A 12,684-nucleotide genomic window follows, 5' to 3' on the forward strand; every position below is an offset into this window, starting at 1 on the left:
GCCTCGCAGAGTCACGATAATCTGTCTCGAGAGGGACTTGCAAGCCCAGGTCCCGAGCGAGGAAGTAATCCCTGGGCCGGAGCAGACGTCGGTACCAACCGAGACAGGACAACTTCAGTCGTGCCCATTTATTGACGCACGCCGAGACAATTCTGGTGAGTTATGTGGTTAACCATGGCGCGTGGGACGTTATGTGGTTAACCGCATAACTCGCCGTTATTTGGCCACGTACAGAAACTGGAACCGCTGAAAATCAGCCACCTCAGGTGGTACCGGCAAGTGACATACCTAGCGAGGTCTGGGCTCACAAAAAAAAAAACTTTCCTCTTGCCTGTGGCTATTTCAATTCGAATCTGCAACAGACAAAGAGAACCCATAACAGAAACACAACTTATAAACTATTTTATTTTAGCGATTAAGGCCCACTGAGCTATTTAGCTCTTTTTAAATACTTTATATTAAGTTCACTTGCTTGCTTGCTTACTTGCTTACGACCGTGCAAATCTTTCGGTCGTGTTTTAACCCACTTCCCGTGATCCAATCGAGCTGACATTTTCCACACAGACTCGTTGTGCGTAACAATGAATGTTCGTGAAAAAAATTCCCGAAATTTTACACTTTTCAGGACAAAAATATTATATTTAATTACCAATTGCTTAATGGTGCCATGCAATCATCTGACCCATAAGTGGCAGCCATCTCAAGCCAGAGGACGAGAGGACTCTAGCCGCCACGCATATAAAGGATTTATAGTGAAAAACTTTGTTTTTACGGGTTATACTTGTTCACAAGTGACCTGGCTCCCACAAATCATAGCTTAACGAAGCGGCGGCTGATCGCCACGTGGAAATTTACAGCAGCAGCCAAATGCTTTAACACACGTGATGTTGATTCTAAAAACGTGGAGGGAAAAAACCGGAGGATCCGGAGGAAAATCCACGAGCTCGCGGGGAGAGACACACAAACTCCAACTATACAGCAGGCATCGTCACGGCCGGGCCCGAATCCACGACCTCCCGTATACCAGGCGAGGTAGTTAACATCTCGCCACCGTGGCACTCATGCAGGCCGGATGCAAAGAGACTTTACTGCTGTTATGGGTTCTCTTCGTCCTGGACAAAAGGCGGTTGTCACCTGAAGCCCATGGCTAGCGGGGTCCCCTGCCTCCCACCACAGTGCAAAGGCCTCTCCATATACCGGGCTCCACCGTAGGAATCATGGCAGCAGTGAACACCGATTGACCGTGTCTCTGGGGCCTGTCTGCCAGCACAGGGACTCCTCTCCTTACGAACGAGGCAGGTTCCAGAGGTTCTGTTCGTAAGTCGATTTGTTCGTAAGTTCCAACTTTACTCCCATCGATTCCAAACACGTCGTACGGCGTGTACACTCAAACACGGGGAATGCCTTTAAAAGTTGTACGATCTCCTGTAGATGCCGCTGGTTCTTCACGTTCTGCAGACGTAGATGCCACCACCGCCATCTATTGCGCGGCGGTTGAACTTACGACTCTTGGTCCGAACGGGCAACTACGTAACTCTGAAAGTTCGTACGTTGAATGTTCGTAAGTAGAGGACTCTCTGTACTGTATCAGGTGTTAAGATGTGCACACACCAAACACCGATTGCAAGGTATCTGATCGTGTCTTTGAAACCGATTGGCCTACGCCAGAGACGGCCTTCTTGATGGCCTAGTCTCACCAGCAGTGTTAGACCCGGTGTCTGTTTGGTGATGGAGCGTATCTTGCCACAAGCACGTGCGGTTAATGCATACCTGATGCCTTGCTGGAGTTATCTATTTGTTGTTTGGACATCTTAACACCTTCTGCTTTATTACCAGAAAGGGTTAAAGCCAATTATTGTTTTTTTCATTGTTGACTGTGCCTCTACTCATGAAGTCTTAACGGGAGGTGAAAACGGTCATCGGGTGTGTCTCCGTATCACCGCCCTCACCCCCGTTGGGACAGGCCTCACCATCTCAACTCGCCGAGTCGGTGATCTTACCGACAAAATGACCAAACATTCAGTTCTTTTCAGCTGGTGGTCTGGATAAGGCTGAGAGCTTTATGACACGAAACGCAATTTGTTTTTGTCCGTTTCACAATTTTTCGCACCTTCGATAAACAAGGAACATGAACCATCATCACGCCAACTCCGCTCATCCTTGCAGAAGCACCGGCTTTTAGCTCGGCCATCGAACAGAGACGGTGATCATCGCGTCGCGCGGCGCTTTCAGATGCGCTTGTGCGGCCGTCTGGAACGCTCTTCCTTCCGATATCAAGACGCCACCGGAGCCATCATCTCGATTGACAAACTCGCATCTTTAGAACAGTTTTGTGCGTTTGGTTTGCTGCCCTTCCCCCGACACCTCCGATTAGCGCGGTTGACTACGTACGGTGCGAAAGAAGTCCAACACACATGCGTACATACTTTGCCCCAAATGTCTTCCAAGAGTCTAGAAACCATCTTCTTCCAGCACTCTCCCCTCCGGGGCTATCAAACGTCCCCCCCGTTGAGGCCTACACAGTCCTGGTGAGTTCACGGCACGGCACGGCACGGCCTTCATCCAGCAGCGGATTGGCGTCGACGGCAGCACGTGGACATGCGTGACGATTGCATAATCATTACGTGACGCTGCCAGAAAGAATTCGGAACGCCTGAAAGCCGAAGGGGCTTGTCGATTCACTTCATGATCGCTCAACGCACTTACCTGTTCAAAGCTTCATCGGCGTTTGATATGTCAGTCATCGTAACAGCCCAGTCGATGGCACAGTCGAGCCGTCGAGTCTGAGTCGGTGTACCTCATGGAGTTATTCTCTTAGTCCTTGTTGACTACAGCAGTCAAACATGTAATGAGAAACTTATAGTTATTTAATGATTAGGCTACGGAATTATCTTTCGTTCAGACTCGTTAATTGTCTCGTCACAGTCATTCTGTAATCTCTGGTGGGTCGCTGGTGGTGGTGGTGATGATGACAGTGATGATGGTGACGATAATGGTAGTGGTGACGATAGTGGTAATGATGATGGTGGTGATGATGGTGATGGTGGTGATAATGATGATAGCGGTGGTGGTGATAATCGCGGTGACGGTGACAATGATAGTGGTGGTGACAATGGTGGTAGTGATGATGGTGTTGGTTACGATGGTGGTGGTGGTGATGGTTAGTCGTAGTCATTGCCCACGATTCTCTTCCACCCGTTGCCACCGTTGTCACCGGAATTTAAGACAAGCTCATAATTTTCATCAACAGCGTTCACTTACTAAATTACCACTGCCGCCCCCCCCCGTCACTCCCCGCTGTCACCAGGCAGCGGTCGCCGTGGTCCGGGCAGCCGAGAGCCCCGCTTGCTCTCACTGGGCCTAACCCTCGGAGAACTGGCGGTAGAGCGCGCCGAGCTCCGGGTCGGTGAAATTGGGCACAAAGTTGATGCGGACAATTTCACTGAAGCCTTCGTCCGCCGTGGGCGGCACGTACTTGTTCCTGCAAAGGGTCCGCGGGCAGCAGAGGACAAAAAAAGGAATGTCACGCGGCGCACGCGACGCTTGGGGGCGCCGTGAAGCGCTCGTCACCAACGTACAAAAGATGTGCCCGGAAATTATTAAATTGGCGATGGTGGCGGTGTGCGGAACGGGAGGTGCGCGTGTGGCCGAGGCCTCCAGTATTAAAAGTAAGAATAGGTTGTTTGACCCTTGTCTGGCAATACAACAGGTTGTGTGTTGAGATGTTCAAACGCCAAATTGATATCCTTTGCAAGGAATCAGGTACTGCATTAACCACGCACGGTACATGTGGTGGTGAACATGGAAACAAACTTGCTCTGATTATAATGTGTGCATGGTCTTTGAACTGATTGGCCTACACCAGACACTGGTGAGACTAAGCCCTAAAGAAGGCTGTCATTGGTGTAGGTCAATCGGTTTCAAAGACAATGCATAGATTATTAGAATAAGTTTTTGTTTGCATGTTTACCACAAGCACTGTTTGTGGTTAATGCAGATTTGATTCATTGCGAAAGGTTTCTATTTGGTGGTTTAGCCTTGTTTGTTTGTTCTAGTACGGAGTAAGACTGATGGCCTTAATCTAAGTTGTCTTGTGGTTGTTGTTGTTGTTGTTTGACTTGCATCCCACTGGGATTTTTGCACACAACGTTGGTGTACAGTGCTTTTTCTGCAATATTTTGCTGTCTTTTTTTTGATTTTCTGTTTGCACTCAGTCACATATTCACTTTAAGATGTTTTCTTGTTCATGTTTTTGTTTTTTTGTTTGTTGCGGTTGCACCCGATTGAAGAGCCGAATGGCTCACAGGGCTATACCTAATACATGAACTTGAACATCTGAACACAACTCCTGTTTTATTGACAGAGAGGCTAAAGCCAATACTTTTTACCGCCGTTTTCTTTTTGTTAATGATAAATCAACTTCGGGCTCAAGGTCGGCTCGCACTGGACCATCGTCACGAGGGCTATCGTACCCATCCCCCACCTCCTTTCGCCACAGTCAGAGCTGATGCACCCAGCAGCGGGTAGATGGTGACTGGACGATGGCAATGACGACAACGATGATCACGATGGCGATAATGATGATCACGATGATGACGACGACGACGATGATCACGATGATGACGACGATGATCATGATGACGACGACGACGATGATCATGATGATGACGACGATGATCATGATGATGACGATGATGGCGATAATGATGATCACGATGATGACGATGGCGATGATGATCATGATGATAACGACGGCGATAATGATGATCATGATGATGACGACGACGACGATGATCATAATGATGACGATGGCGATTATGATGATGATCACGATGATGACGACAACAATGATGATCACGACGATGACGACAATGATGATCACGATGACGACGACGCCGATGATGACGGCGCTTGTTATTTGTTGCGGATGCCGGCGTGCGGGGGAGACAAACCTGCTGGCGTTCATCACCATCACGTTGACCGGCACGTGCTCTTTGCCCACGGCCTCGCGGAACTGCCCGAGCCATGACGAAGGAGACACAGAGACAGCGAGAAACCACACGTTGTTATTGTTGTTGTTATTGTTGTTGTTATTGTTGTTATCGTTGTTGTTGCCCTGGTTCACCCAGCAAAGCCGTACTCGAGTCTCAAGGCTGTTTGGCAGGAGGGTCCTGCCAGGTTTTGGCAGCGGTAACGGAACGATATTGTTGCTGCTCCTGCTGCTCTGTGTGATCCCAATTAGGGAGTGGCGGTGCAGCGGTTGGCGCGTTGCGCTACGAACCCGGCGATCCGAGTTCGATTCCCTCTCACGGCCACCAACACCACTGAACCAGTTCTGGGCCTCCCCTAGGTCGACTTAGCCTCAAATGAGTACCTAGTGTAAACATCGCCAATAGGGAGACAAAGGCGGCCTGGCGAGATGCTGGCCACCCACCCCCTCGTGTGGCATGCTGGTCTCCAAAGGTGCTCGCTAACAGCACTCGCCCCAACAGTCTGTTAAGGCTACACTGTATGGTTCAGGGTGGTTTGAGCGAGCGAGTTGGAGAGTGTACGAGTGAGTGCGTGGACGACTGCGAGACTCACCCGGTTATTGTGCATCGCGTGTTCGAAGGTCGTTGTGAACAGAAAGCAACGGCAAGGGACGCCAGCCTTCCGTGCACAATCCACGTACCTACACACAGCCCCACAGAGTAATACTACCATTACACACACACACAGCCCCACAGAGTAATACTCTCACTACACAATACACGTACCTACACACAGACCCACAGAGTAATACTATCACTACACAATCCACACACAGCCCCACAGAGTAATACTATCACTACACAACACACACAAACACATAGAGTAATACTATCACTACACGATACAACAACCGCCATTCGCCACTAAGTGGCGGGTGACATCACCACGACGCTTGTGCCAGGCTATGTGCACCTTGAGGCCACGTGAAGTGTCGAACGCCCGCTGGCAGGAGGTCACGGGGCAGACCCAGGTGCCACGGGTCTCGACTGACTGAGATGACCGAGATGACTGGCTGATTCACCACCTGTGCCCCCTACTGTACCCAACTTGCTGTGCTTTAGTCACCCGGCGATCCGCACGTTGTTGTGAGCGTCGCTCCTCCGCCCTCGTTGTTATTGGAGGGTGACTACCTCCAACTGCCCAGTAGCGTCCTTCACGAGCCTCCTCCACAGAGGCCGATCTTGGACAACGCTGGTACCATCATCGGGCAAGTCACTCAGCTCCACGTCCTCCTGTACCACATCACTCCATCTCTTCTCTAGCCCGTGCCGCGCCCGTTTAGCCCCTCGATCCGGCCGAACAAAAGCTGTTAGGCATGCGGTGGCTGGGCATGCGGGCCTACATGACCCAGCCAACGCAGCCTTGCCTGCCGGAGGAGCTCACCGATGGGACTTTGTCCAGATCTTCCGAGGATTGTGAGCTCCGCACACAATCCAGCCTGCAGGTTTAAACCCAGGATGGATCGTAGGCAGACCAGCCTAAATGTTTTTAACCGACGAAGATATTCCATTAGGAAGGGTCCACGTTTCGCGTAGAGAAGGGAGGGCATTGACCGTGGCCGAGAAGACCACACATGCTGGCGTACAAGAGACTGGACGAGGCTCTCCCAGGCAAACAAGCGCAATGATGACGATGATAATAATAATAACGACGCGCAGACAGAGAGCGGGGGTAGCAGTGGCAGCTGTAGCCGATGCGTGAGTGACGTGGGGTGGGGCGCCGGCACCTTTTCCGCGCGTCCACCTCCAGGTTGGTGTTGTCCACCACGACCCCATGTCCACCACGCAGGGCCTCCTCGCACGCCGCCACACACTTCTGCCAGTTCCCCAGCGTGTCCTTGCACAGCAGGCGACAGAGAGACAAAGACGAAGATCCCCCCCGCCGCATAGCCTTAACAGACTGTCGGGGCAAGTGCTCTTCGCGAGTAGCAGCGCCTATGAAATCCGGCACGGCGCACGAGGGGGTGGGTGGCCAGCACCACGCCCGGCCGCCTTTGTCTCTCCTCAGCCGCCATGTTAACTACGCACAGCAACGGGTACTCATTTGAGGCCGAGTCGACCAAGGGGAGGCCCATCGTCTCATCATCACCACCGTACCCTGTTCACGTAGCTGTAGCCCTTGGACCATGTGCTCTTTGAAGAACGTCGACTTCCCAGCTGCAACGACAAACACGCGCACGACTTTACCCGCACGGAGAGACAGCGACGATGGCAGCAGTGACGACGACAACGACAGGAGGCGGGCGATTATGATTCGAGGACGATGATTTGTTTGCCGCGTGATGACGATCGGCAGCGGCAGCCTCGCCAGCCGGCGCGGCGCTGGCAACGGGAACCGAACGTGACGATCGGTGGCGGCTGTCAACACGGGATTCTGGGAGTTGCAATTCCGCTTCGTCGTCTCACCTGCGGGGAATCCCACCGCCACCACCACCTCCGGCTCCTCGTGGCAAAGCGTGGCCGTGGCCGGGAGGAACAGAGGGGAGCTGGGGCTCACCATGCGGGGTGAGGGGGCGGGGGACAGAGGAGGATATCAGCATTATCGTCAGCATGATCATCAGCAGCAGTAGCAGCCTTGGCAGCAGCAGCAGTATGAACAACATCGGCAGCATCTACAGCATCGGCAGCATCGGCAGCATCACTGGCTGGGAGGAAAACAGAAGCTGAGATGGAACTCGCTGTGCGTTGTGGTGAGCAGGGAGGGAGGGAGTCATCGGCATTACCAGCATCACCGGCATTAAAGGAGTTGGTGAAACATCCAGCATAGGGCCACAGAGCTTGGGCAATAATTGTTGGTTACGCCGGCTGTGGCTGCCTTCACGCTCTGTCCGTGGGTTTATCGCGCCTGCTGCTGCTGCTGCTGCGTTACAAATCTGCGTCTTTGTTATTTTGGCGGTCGGACTCACAGGGTCGAAGTCGGGCAGGCTGTAGGGTGCCGTCTTCCATCCCAGGAAGATCTCCTCCGGAGTGTGGAACGGGAGTCCCACGTTGAGAGCAAACTTACAAAAACGACAAAGGGGTGATGATAGTAATAGTAGTAGTCAAGGGACGAAGGCCACACGCACCCACTGCGTTGTGAAACGGTATCCAACTTTGTGTTTGTGCCGTATGGGTGCCACGGTGGCTAGGAGATGTTAACTACCTCGCCTGGTATACAGGAGGTCGTGGGTTCGACCCCGACCCTGACACCTGCTGCTGTATATTTGGAGTTTGCGTGTCTCTCTCTCCCCATGGCCGCGTGGATTTTTCTCCGGCTGCTCGGTTTTTCCCTCCACATTTAGAATCAACGTCACGCGAGTAGTGTGTGGTAGGCTCTGGATTATCCGCGCTAAAGATGGGGAGGACGGCCATGGATCATTCAAAACAGCGGAACATCCCAAAAAAATCTATTTTCCATGGATCTCATTGCCAAAAACCACGAGTATAGGTATAAATTATGTTAAAGCTTCTCTGCCATCGCACAGCTTTCATAAATGAAAACTCACCTAAATTAAATGATGGGATAAATCACTCGATTGTTACACTTCAGATTTAAACCAATACTAACGATCGACCGTCGATCGATGACGCGCGTGCTCAGCGATAGAGACACTTTCCTGCTCCCGCCCAGCAGAAGACTCGGCCCACTGAGTGGATGACAGCAGCAGAGCCACGCCAATCAAACTCCGCCCACTGTAGTAAAGATATGGCAACTACTGTACTGTAGGGGCGATCGCGTGGATTTCGGATTAACGGGAGGAACATAATTGTTCGGTATGAGCACCGTGTGATTTGTAATGAACATTTCAAAGAATAACAACATAGAACTGTTTTATATTTTAGATTATTAATTTGGGCTTGAGAAAAATCCACACGTTATTTGCAGAAAAATCTCCGGTGCGTGGTAAATCCGCACATCGGATAAACCGCACGCGGTATTTGGCTGCGATACATTTCCACGCGAGGAGCCACTTCGTCGAGCTATCGTTGACCACCTCGCCAGCGTGACTCGGCGACGCTTCCCTGAACAAACCGGCGCCCCCCCCCATTGCGACGGCTCGCCACGCTACCGACGTTGGGACCGTCACGGCGTGGGGGGGGGGGGGGTGTGCGTCGTTGTCGTCGCGAACGCCGAGCCGGCTGCGGTGCGCCCCGTGCCGATTCCTCACCAGGCGATCGCTGCAGGAGAAGTCTTCTTCTTTCCGGGGGCCCAGTTTGCCGGGCGTCCTGCGGCATCTGCGAACACGGGACAAGGGCGGACGCATGGGGGTGGGGGCGGACGTCGCCACGGTAGCGATGCGCCAGGGACGGCCGTCGGGAAAAACGATTTTGAACGTAACGTTTCGGATTGCTGTCCGTTCCATTTTTCAAGGACGATGTCGGATATTTTTTGTTCCCACGGTCACCGATTGTTCATGTCGTGTTAAGTTGTTTCACGCGTGGGGGGCGGGGGGCGGTTAGACGTCGCAGTGACGCGGGGTGGCGTCGACATTTTGGCGGAGTGTTCGAATGGCGGTGGACGCGCACAAACAATATAATCGGAGCAGCAAGATTATGCGCCATGGAGAAGGGCCATTGTCCGAAACATCTGACTGAAAACTTTCCCTTATAAGGCCACACTTCACAGCGGTATTGACGAATGTTGCATTTGTAGTGGGTTCACGAACGACAGAGACGGTGTGTAGTCGAGGCAGCACTATTTATAATAACTCAACAGGCTAACACTGAGAAGGGGTAAGGGCCCCTTCACCCGTACTAGACTGGGATACACCCCTAGGCTATCTGCCTAACTATTTATGCTCCCAGGTCCTCCGTTAAAGGCGCTAGGGGAGGCTACCTGACCTGGCACAGCCAAGGCGCAGGTCACGACACCCAGCCAGACAGACCAGTCCCTGAGAAGGACATCGGGTCAGAGGAGTTCCAGGATCTATCTGGCCGGTCTTCAGTCTTTACTGGCTCTTCGCTCTTCGGCTCCCCAACACTGCCTCGAGCTCTCTGGCTCTCCGCCTTTTATACGAATTGGACACCGAGGGGCCGGGCTCTGAGGGATCAAAATTTTTCCGCCGGCGACGCAAGGGCCTCTCCTCTTTAAGCAAGTGACGTCACGTGATGTTCGGGGCCGCCGCTCGTGCGGCGGTATCGTTACCGTCGACGGCCACTACCCATGGCCGTCAACCCATAGGGTTCACCCCGTATCCTTGTACAGGGCAATTGAGTTTTCAGGTCCATACGGCGTACAGCCGTTTCAATGCGGGCAACAAAAAATGTAATGTCTATTTGTTTGTGTTTCTCCCTTGTGATGGGACTTTGTAGGATGAATGTTGAGATTTTAAGGGGCACGGGGTGACCAATAAGGTCTGAGTTGGTCTGTAATAAGATAGGGCACTGATAAGAGGTTGACAGGTATGCACTACCAGTGGCATTAACCGGGGCGGCCGCTGAACTCGAACCGGGAAACCTCTCGCTCGCAAACAGCAACCGGCAAACGGCCGCGACCGACCGCCGGGCCGCATTGCCGCCCCTTGGCCTTGACCCCGGCCCATGTGGGAGACACCCCCTGCGGCGGCAAACCGCAGCGCCTCCGCACGCACTCACCTCCGACGTACAGACTCTTGCCGATGTCGACTTCGATTCCGTCGTTGGCCTACGAGGGGACGAGAGGACGGAAGAACTGCGTCGCCATTCTGCCTGCAAGGGCGCTAATGGCGACCGCGGCAACCACGTGCCGTCGTCCGCTTCGCCGGCAGCGGACGCCACGAGTTGCCGCGACGCCGATTGAGGAAGGGAGGAGCCGGGGACATCGATTGGCTCGCCGATCACGTCACGGTCCAAAATTTTACGTATATTTAAAAACTCAACGCCGCAAATTACTCAATCGCTATCGCACGCTCTCCCGACTGCGAACACAAGGCGGGACACCTTTTGCAAAAAGGGGTCTTCGGATTCGGCGAGGAAGTCCTGGGGAATTACGTAAATGGGAAACTAAATGAAATCCGCTGCTGGATGGAGACAGCGGATGGACGGAGACGCGGACGGAATGAACGCGTTCCCACTCACTTTCTGGATCAGGTGGTGCCACATGCCCAGCATGGGCTTGCGAATCAAGCCAGGTCCACTCGCCACGAACACCTGCAAAGAGACAATGACAAAGATCCCCACCGCCCCGTGGTGTAGCCACAGACCGCTGGGGCAAGTGCTATTCACGAGCACCTATGAAGGCCGGCACGGCACACAAACGGGTGAGTGGCCAGCACCACGCCCGGCTGCCTTTGTCTTAAATTACCTGTAATTGGGAATAGGTACAGAGTAGTAATTCTCGCCCCCTACTGGCAGACTATTGGCCACCCTGCAGGCCGGTGCTGAGAGACTTTGTGCCGCACAGGGACAATTGACACTGTTAGTCCTTTTCAAATGTTTGAAATGGGATGTGACACGGAGGCATTTAAGCACCTTATGAGTGAAAATTGTATTATTTTTATGATGATGATTACAGTGATCATAGATTTGACTGATAATGCTGATGATGATTATGCTGATGATGCTGATGATGATGCTGTTGATGCTAATGATGATGATCATGCTGATGATGCTGATGATGGTGCTGATGAGATGATGATGCTGATGATGATGCTAATGCTGTTGATGATGCTGTGTGATGTGATGAGTTGATGATGCTGATGTGATGTTGATGATGTTGATGATGCTAATGATGATGCTCATGCTGATGATGCTGATGATGATGCTGATGATGCTAATGATGATGCTGTTGATGCTGATGATGATGTTGATGATGCTGATGATGTTGATGATGCAAGCATCACCTGAACTGGCAGACCCAGAGTGACTATAATTGACTCCACCTTGGCCTGAAACTCATCAGCTCTCAGTTTCCCGCGAGCAATTCCCATCTGATTGGTGAAGAACACCACCTGACACACACACACACAGGCAGACAACAACCACAATTCATCACTAAGTGGCGGTGATGTCACGACGGAGATTGCGACAAGCTAGGTTAGGCTGAGTGTTACAGGGCATAGTAGTAGGTTTTACCCTTTCAACTGGTACAAAAACTGACACCTTTATACAAGGCATCATGTTTGCAATAACCACAATACAAGCAGTCAAAATGCAAACAAAAGAAACAACTCTGATGATGGTAATGATATGCACTGTCCTTCTGGCGTCATCTGGTCCAACACCAATGGAGACTAGGCTCTAAGAAAAGCTGTCTCAGGTGTGGACCAATCAACTTCAAGGACAGTGCATATCATTACCATCATCAGAGTTGTTCTTTTTGTTTGCATTTTGACTGCTTGTGTTGTGGTTATTGCAAACATGATGCCTTATATAAAGGTGTCAGTTTTTGTACCAGTTGAAAGGGTAAAAACCTACTACTATATTTTGCCACTGGTAAAGGAGATGTCTCATAGTGTTACAGGGCACTTTGATGGCATTGCGTGAAGTGGAAGGCTTGATGCTGAAAGGTCACGGGACAGACCCAGGTGCCATGGGTTGACCAACTGAGATGGCTGGCAGATGCACCAGCTGCCCCCCCTACCGTGCTAATGTGCTGCGTTTTAGTCGCCCACCGCTCCGCTCACTGTTGCGAGCGTCGCTCCTCCACTGCTGGAGGGCGCGACCGCCTAATTCTGTGCCTCTACGTCATGAAGCA

At 52.0% G+C, this 12,684-nt stretch overlaps 1 protein-coding gene and 1 pseudogene across 1 annotated transcript; one reads left to right on the forward strand and one right to left on the reverse strand.

Annotated features, from left to right (window-relative positions):
• Positions 1 to 916: 916 nt before the first annotated feature.
• Positions 917 to 11,934, reverse strand: LOC133357824 (bifunctional polynucleotide phosphatase/kinase-like). Its single transcript, XM_061575965.1, has 11 exons — positions 11,831 to 11,934; positions 11,067 to 11,138; positions 10,605 to 10,653; positions 9,179 to 9,245; positions 7,953 to 8,029; positions 7,437 to 7,516; positions 7,128 to 7,187; positions 6,758 to 6,867; positions 5,584 to 5,671; positions 4,953 to 5,014; positions 917 to 3,481 (listed from the first exon to the last, which is right to left on the reverse strand). Exons 1-11 carry the CDS (start codon positions 11,915 to 11,917, stop codon positions 3,361 to 3,363), a joined length of 873 nt encoding a protein of 290 aa, XP_061431949.1. The 5' UTR covers positions 11,918 to 11,934; the 3' UTR covers positions 917 to 3,360.
• Positions 11,935 to 12,548: 614 nt separating this feature from the next.
• Positions 12,549 to 12,684, forward strand: part of LOC133357825 (protein arginine N-methyltransferase 5-like) — a 4,285-nt pseudogene continuing 4,149 nt past the window's right edge.

Source organism: Lethenteron reissneri, chromosome 60, assembly GCF_015708825.2.
Source record: "Lethenteron reissneri isolate LAM-NWPU_2019-01 chromosome 60, ASM1570882v1, whole genome shotgun sequence".
Taxonomy (NCBI): Eukaryota; Metazoa; Chordata; class Hyperoartia; order Petromyzontiformes; family Petromyzontidae; genus Lethenteron; species Lethenteron reissneri.

Excerpts from the sequence above, each read along its gene's own strand:
- LOC133357824 (XM_061575965.1), bottom strand. The coding sequence starts at position 11,917 with ATGGGAATTGCTCGCGGGAAACTGAGAGCTGATGAGTTTCAGGCCAAG. Across the intron at positions 7,517-7,952 it reads AAGACGGCACCCTACAGCCT|CTCCCCTCTGTTCCTCCCGG; the intron begins GCCCGACTTCGA and ends GGTGAGCCCCAG. Across the intron at positions 5,015-5,583 it reads ACGCGATGCACAATAACCGG|TTCCGCGAGGCCGTGGGCAA; the intron begins GTGAGTCTCGCA and ends TGGCTCGGGCAG.